The sequence below is a fragment of the Bison bison genome, unplaced genomic scaffold (assembly GCF_000754665.1).
Source record: "Bison bison bison isolate TAMUID 2011002044 unplaced genomic scaffold, Bison_UMD1.0 scf7180017864508, whole genome shotgun sequence".
Taxonomy (NCBI): Eukaryota; Metazoa; Chordata; class Mammalia; order Artiodactyla; family Bovidae; genus Bison; species Bison bison.
The window spans coordinates 4,492,865-4,500,311 of record NW_011495064.1 but is presented as its reverse complement, the minus strand read 5'-3'; the positions used below and the strand labels follow the sequence as shown (position 1 = coordinate 4,500,311).

At 45.1% G+C, this 7,447-nt stretch overlaps 1 protein-coding gene across 1 annotated transcript in view; it reads right to left on the bottom strand.

Annotated features, from left to right (window-relative positions):
* Window positions 1-2,363: 2,363 nt before the first annotated feature.
* The window catches only part of INPP4A (inositol polyphosphate-4-phosphatase, type I, 107kDa), a 50,705-nt gene continuing 45,621 nt past the window's right edge, over window positions 2,364-7,447 (bottom strand). The window contains exon 22 of the mRNA XM_010829858.1: window positions 2,364-7,220. Within this exon, the coding sequence (XP_010828160.1) occupies window positions 7,040-7,220 (181 nt within the window). The 3' untranslated portion in view covers window positions 2,364-7,039. The remainder of the gene's footprint in view (window positions 7,221-7,447) is intronic.

Sequence of the window (7,447 nt, the reverse complement as noted above, 5' to 3'; positions counted from 1 at the left end):
TGCACTAAGGTTGGCAAATACAATTGTGTAGGGACAAAACTGTATTGTATAATGTTTGTACATGTTTTAAAGGAAACCAGAGGCAGCTGAGCTGCAGACGCTTTGACAGAACCCATCTGAGTTTTCGGTACGTCACAACATTTCTAAGTGGGGGCCTTATAGGGAACACTGGCTGGAACCCCTATTTTACAGAGACCTGGACCACTGCCTGTCTTCTGCCGCGGGAAACTCAAAGCTCCCGTGTGACCTGAGGAGCCGCGGCTATCGCGGTGAGCAGCATGGCCCCCCTCGGCGAGCATGCCCAGTGCCGCTGGGAGACCCACGGTCACACAGGAGCCAGGGAGTCACACTCAGGTGGAATACTGCAACCAGAGTATCTTCTATGTGATTAGCCAAGTCTTAGACTCTTCTGGTGATCGATAATATGTAGACAAAATTAGGAGAATATTCACAAAAAGGTGCCACATGCAAAACTGCAAACAGATGACACAGCATTTGCTGTATTCCCTTTTGATAAATGCAGGTAATGCTCTTCAGACCAAAAAAAAAAAATCTGAAAGTTATATGAATAACATTAAAAATTCAAGGGAATTTTTTTAAAACGTAGTGATGTTAAAGTGAGTAAAGATGGAAATGTAGAGCTAACCAGACAATGAAATGGTGAAAGTGAAAGACTAAATCTGCCATCACAAAGCCGTCTTTGGACGGGGATGGACACGGCGGGAGAAGCTGACACCAGCGGTACAGTGGGCTTGCTGGGCAAGTTTCCCTGCCTCTGTGTGCCTCACTGACCCGCCCTCCACACCAGTTCACACTCACCAGTGGGCGTGGGCAGACAGCAGGCTCTGTGTGTGAACTGACCTGAGGAGGAGGGGGTCCGGGAGGTCACCTGGTTTCACCCGTGCCTGATGCCCACCCTGCATCCCTGCACAGGGTGGTCTTGCCTGTGCTCTCCAGGCCCCAGTCTGTTACCTGTTGCCTGGTGGCATTTCTAAGGGAGCCCAAAGAATAACATTTAGAATTTCAGACACAGGAACTTCCTAAGGGTTCACAAATCTTTAGGATCAACATCATGAATATGTGCCACATGTATTTCTTTTACAGCCTTTTAAATAACATGTAAACATAATAATGATAAAAAAACAATTGATAAAACATAAACTAAGAAAAAAACTCTGCTCTGTGCAGATGACTCATCATCTTAGAATAGATGACCAAACATAATTTTCTATGAAATTCCTAAGTCTTATGGCCCATTAATCCCTTTCAAAATCTCATTTCAGGAGACAGTTCAACGTTCTCAACAGCCATCTTACATAATAGACTTGAGTAGAGGGTAGTAACAATTATTGCAAACCTAAAGACACTTTCATCAGACATTCAAACATGATTGCATTATCTTCTCGAAGGCCAAAAAAATTGAGAAACCCACCAGAGACCTACTTGTAAAATATTTAGGTGTCCACTGTCTCTCTGCAAAATTCCCCATTGTTGACTGACAGGCATCAGACATACCACATGAGCGGTCCTGCGCTCTGGGGCCAGGGCTAGAGACAGCTGGCCTCACCACCTCCCCAGACACCTTGTTCCCTAAGGGACAGTGGTGACCCCACCGTGGGTGGCTTTGCAGATGCTGCCTTCTGACACATCTTACAGCCTTTCCTTCAACTGCTGGTCCCACCTGTGTAGGCACTGGCAGGCTGATGGATAGATGCACTTGCCCTGCCCACGTGAGACAGCAAGCTGCTTTCCCAAAACTTCCCTTGAACAGTTCACATTTAGAGGTCTGCCCAGGATCCAATCATTTAAACTACTGTGTACTATTTTCCATGGGGATTTTTAAAAAGTAGGTTGTAAATCAATGTTCAAGTTGGAATTACTCAGTAGAAAAATAAGGTGAGCAGCTGCCTAAGTGTGCATTTTAAAAAGTTTCAGCATTTCAGATGCACCTGGCTTGGTTCATACAGGTAACTACTGATATCCGTGTGGTGACGGCTGAAGGCTACTTGAAGGGGCAGTTGTTACTATCCACGGCAGTGAGCCCGACAATACCTGCTATGGATTCCAACGCAAAAAAACACATGCTCCATAGACTCTTCAGTGAAATATTTTAAAAACACAAAAGTAAAAACCAATCCTTCAGGTCTTCTTGAAGAATTCATGTATAGACTAGAGGGCACCCACGTTTATTACGGAACAGCTAATGAGAGGAGACCGTGTGTTCATGTTTCAACTTTTCCGTAAGTCCCTTCAGGAGGCCTGTAATGCTTGGGGAAAGCCTTCAGCTGCAGGGAATTAAACGCATATTTGCGACTTCCAACATTCTTCATTGTATTTTCTCTTCGACAACCCTCACTGGGGAAAAAAACAAGCACAAGAAATGATAGCAGTAAAAAAGGAAAAAAGAAAAGACTTAAACTCAGATGAAATGATTATTTTCATAGCATTAAAAAAAAGTTGATTAGTTTAAATGGGTGCCGGACTCATTTACAACAGTACACGCAAGATGGCGGGTTTCTGAACAAGGTAGTTAAGAAGCAGAGAGATGGACATGGCCTGTCTGGGATGCAAGGTTGCCCTTCTGAAAGCATTACGTATCCAAGTGGAGGATGGCTTTTTTTTTTTAAGGTAATGGTTTCATGTATTTCACATCAGGTTTATCTGAGAAGTCGATCCTAACTAGTTCAAAGGGTCTGTCAGAAAATTCAGTGGGAACAGTGCTACTCTTGCTGAGAGACTTTATAAATAGCTGCATTTTCTCTGTGGGCAAAGACTGTTAACGGTCTCAAATTCAAATGCTGATTTTCCTTCCTTTAACGTGTAGCAAAACCATCTGGCTCAGAAGGTGGCTCTCACATGCTGCCACCACCTAGGAGGTGCATCCTGGGCACACAGCCATGCTGTGGGCCTGGGCGGCGGCTGTACAGCTCCCGGTGCTGGAGTGTCCTGAAGAAGTGACCCCACCAAGGTCACCTCTTTGAAGAGCTCCACTGAGCCACTGAGAGCCTGCGGGGGCCCTTCCCTAGAGAATCTGCCACCAGTCTTTCCTGCTGCACTGATCACAGGTTGTCATGGCAACCCAGTGGGCAAAGCAGATGCTCTGCGGGAGGATGAGCCTTCGACAGGCCTCATGTCCCCATTGGGACCTCAGGGGAGCTCTCGGGGGGATGTTCTGGTCAACAGCAGACCCAAAGGCAAAGGTGAGTCCAAACAGGAATGACTTCCTGTAGCACAGGAGGAGGAGTTGATAGTTTTATATTATCCTAAGACTAACAGTTAAATCAACTAGTTATCAAATTTAGTACAAAATCCCCTTATGAGATGCAAAATTTGCAGTTACCAAGAAACTGATTTTTTAAAAAAGTATTTCAAGTTGTATGAAGACCATTATGTCATGCATTTAAAAAAAATATCAGTGGCGATTGCTCAAGCCTTTTAAGGTGAAAATGACAATCTCATTATCAAGAACATGTAAAATAATTTTGGTAAGACAGCAATTTTATTCAAAAGATAAATGCAGGTAGTTTAGAAAAATATCCACCTGTTTGTTACAAAGTAATTTAGTAGCTCAGATAAGCTTTGTCACAGAGCCTCCAAGCCTTCAGCCAGGTGTGTCTCATCTGTGCTGAGTGCCAGGGCCGTATGAGCAGGGAGCCCCCAGAGGAAGCAAAGATTATGTTGGTTTAACATCCAGTAATCAGATAAAAATATTCTATTGGAAGCAGAAGCTACAGAGGTGGTTCTTTAATCTTTGGAAACTCATCCGACTATTTCACATATGGCTTCTCCATTTACAAAGAAATGTACACACTTTTTGGAAACCACCTATCACTGATAAACGTCAGACTGCTTTGAGGAACAAAGAATAATTTGTGAACTTCAACATTACCTTTTATTTACATGTTAAAGAGGCTAATTACTGGTTTAGCTGGCTGAATACACTTGAAATTACAGGCAAGATACACTTTAATTTGTAAGTCGTGTTTACTTTCCTGTTTGAATTTGGTGTGAATTTACAAAATCTGACTGATGAGGCTTATGCACACCAGCTCTATCACCCAGTATTCAGACAAGCTCGGCCAGGCGCCTGGCACTCAGGTGTGGAGGGGTGGCTCTGTGCAGTGGGAGCTGGCATTTCTGGCCCACCTCATCCTAAGGTAGAACCACTTAAAACCCATCACAATGGCTGCATAATTTTTAGGAATCCATAGTGCACACTGAGAAGGTCTTGGATGGACTTTTAGAAAGACGGCTTTAATTATTTCAAAGCTTCATGATTTTTTAAGTATATTGACAAATTATTTTAAGAACATCTACTTTTCAAATAAAAAATTAGTATTGAAACCTCACATGGCAACTCATTTTAATGATGGCTCTGGTTTTTCTTTTCTGGAGGGCATCTTCCCCATTAGAATCGAGAATGTATCTGGACACATGAGTGTCCTGGCGATCCTCAACACCTAGAGTTGCCTATGCTGAAGCCGTCTTGGAGCCAGAGTTAAGCTTAGAGTCAACCCAAACCATCAACAAGCGGGCCAGTGACCCCTTTCCTGAGCATATCTCCCCATCTTATATTATCCTGCCTGTTCCTCACTAAAGCAGAGATTTCACATATATATTTAGCCTAATGTCACAAAGCCTTCGTGACATTAAAAAACTCAGCCCCAAGGCACACTGGGCTTCCATCCTCAGACGTTCTAAACCACCACCACCACCCAGAGCCTCTGCTGATCTTGTGGTTCCTCTCTCCATCCAGCCTCATGACTGCAGAGTGAGAATGGACTGCCTTCTGACTGGCCCCTGAAGAGAAAGACCACGAATCTTAGCCTCTGGCCTTCCCTCTGTTTCTCTCTTATCTTAGCAGCCAAGTCTACAGCGGGCAGGAAGGCCTGGCAGGCAACACTCCATCCAGGGGCAGGCCATGGTGTCCACGAGGATCCTATGGGGGCCTTTAGGCCCCTGGCCGCAGCCCCCTTGGATAGGCAGTGGGCCCCACCTGGGAGGAGGAAGGAAGGCCACGTGTGGTCAGAAGGGCCCCCCTCATCCACACACGGCCTCTGCTGGCCTGGAGGTGAGCAGAGTGTCACTCCAGGGGCAGGGCTGGGAGCCAGGCACGTGACTGCAGGCGCCGCCTGCCCTCTTCCCAGTAAAGCAACAAAGTGGTCTCAGAGCGCGCCCCCTCCATGTGGAGGGGACAAGCGGTGGACACAGCTCTCTCCCGGGGTCACAGGCTGGCAGGACCTCGGCTGTGCCCAGGGCCATGCTGCTACAGTTCACCAGAGTGACCCTGTCCTGAAGGAGGGTGGGAGCTGTCGCGGGGCCGCTGCCGCATTCACTCTGGGACAGGCAGGGTGGAAGAGGGGCCTCCCGCCCCCGCGTGCGAGGAGGGCGCCCTGTCACCCTAGAATGTAAAGCCTGTGTCTGCCGTCTGTTGTCCACTGCTTCTCCAATCACACCTGCCTCTGCTGTTCCCAGAACCCAGACTCAGATCTGAGGCCAAACCAGAGAAACCTCAGAGTAAGTCCTAGAAGTCTGGGGGAGGCAATGGAGAGGCCAGATTTTCTGGTGGACGGGTTATGTGTATGCCTATGGAAAGCTTCTGGAAAAGCCAGCTTCTCTGAATTCCCTCCAGTGTTTCTAGGGTGGTGAAGAGAAACCCACTTCCATAGAATGCAGTGTAGGGGGAAGCTGGCTGGAGGCCGAAACAGAAGCACAACATAACCTGAGCTGGAAAGCTGAGAAGCCACGGCCTATTTCTCACACGGACTCGGTGGGGTTTCCCTCTCAGCCCCCTACTGCCTTCAGAGGTGTCTGGCCACCTTTTTCCACATGGGAAAGTTAAGGTTACACATTCTAGACACCGCCATGTTAAAGAGTGATGAAGTCCTAACCAGGCCAGTGGTTAGGACTCAGCACTTTCACTCATGAGGCCCAGGTGTGATCCCTGTTCAGGGAACTAAGGTTCTGCAAGCCTCACGGTGCATCCCCCGTGCAAAATTTAAGAGTAATAAGAATAGAAACCAAAGTAGCCTTTTCTCTCTCACACCTCTATCTGGCACAACTGCCCAAAAGTTAGGTCTCATGTTTTGGTAAATTTTGATGATGTTGTTATTAACCATGTTTGATTTGTAAGAGAGAAAAGATATCAGGACTTGAAACTGAAATTAAAAATACTAAAAATGAAGTTTTTTTTTTTAATGAAAATAGCTACTTTAGGAAAAAATATAGCCAACTTTTAAATGAAAACTGCTACTGCAGGAAAAATAAATATATCTAACTTTAAAAGCCTTTTGTTACTATATGCATTAATTCCCAGAACAGTTCAATGACCATTAAAGATGTAAAAGAGTAATTCTAAAGCCACGTGCAACATGTTATCTTTATGTGCCTGTATGTGCCTGATTTGATACAGTGAGCTACTGTTCTCACAGCTTTGGGTCATCCCAACTTGAAAGGAAGAGCATAAAAAGGAATGTGATGATTCTGCAAACTGTTTGCTACTGAAATTCTAGGGACCACGCTTTGAAATGAAAGCAGAAAGTACATGTCCTATTGAATAGGTATATCTAGATGAGCCAGTGAGAAAGCATCGATCCTTTTCATTTCTCTTCAGAAGGAAAGGAAAGGTTAGCAGTACATTTAAAGAACAGTATCAAATATACAAATTCTCTTTTGACAGAATGCCTCTCTCTAGGAAACAGGGCACACGAGATATACAGGTAATAAAGAGTTTTACATCAGAAGGTAAGAGGTTTGATACAAGTAATTTCACGCCAGCTAAACAAAGCAGTAACAGGGCTCTGCAAGAACATGTTACAAGCGCTGAAAACTACAGAATTGAAACGGACACGTCCTCCTGGTGAAATAATCTGGCAGGTGTTTACAGTTCAGAACAACAGAATGTCCAACTGTAAGGCATGAAATACTTCTTGGCGGGCCATGCTCTGACACATCCCTCCCGTCCTGTTAGGTACACGGTGGCTGGACAAGTACTGGCACTTTTGTTTTCTTGTGACTTACTAATTTTTCATCAAGATGCTCATTTGCAACGCAATTTGGCCACCAGGTACGCTATGCTCAGAAAGAGCCACACAATCAGTAAATTGGGGCTCAGAGCAAGTAAAGGGATGGAACAGAGGAGGCTGGGGTCTAGTCTTAAGTCTCGGACGGGCACCAGGCCGCTCAAGTTCTTCTGCGTGACTACCTCCCGAGTTCCAATGCTGTGAAAAGGAAGAGGGTTGGGAGAAAGGAAAAAGGGAAAATAAAGAAAAAAGAGACACATGCAATGGATTTTTTTTTTTCCCAAAAGTATGGGGAAATAAAAAGAGGAGAACCGAAAAATAAGATTAAAAAAAAAAAAATGGAATGAAGCCACAATAAAAAGAAAAGATGATATGCAGAAACAGGTGTGAAAGGGATACCAAAACAAAACGAGCACAGTTACAAG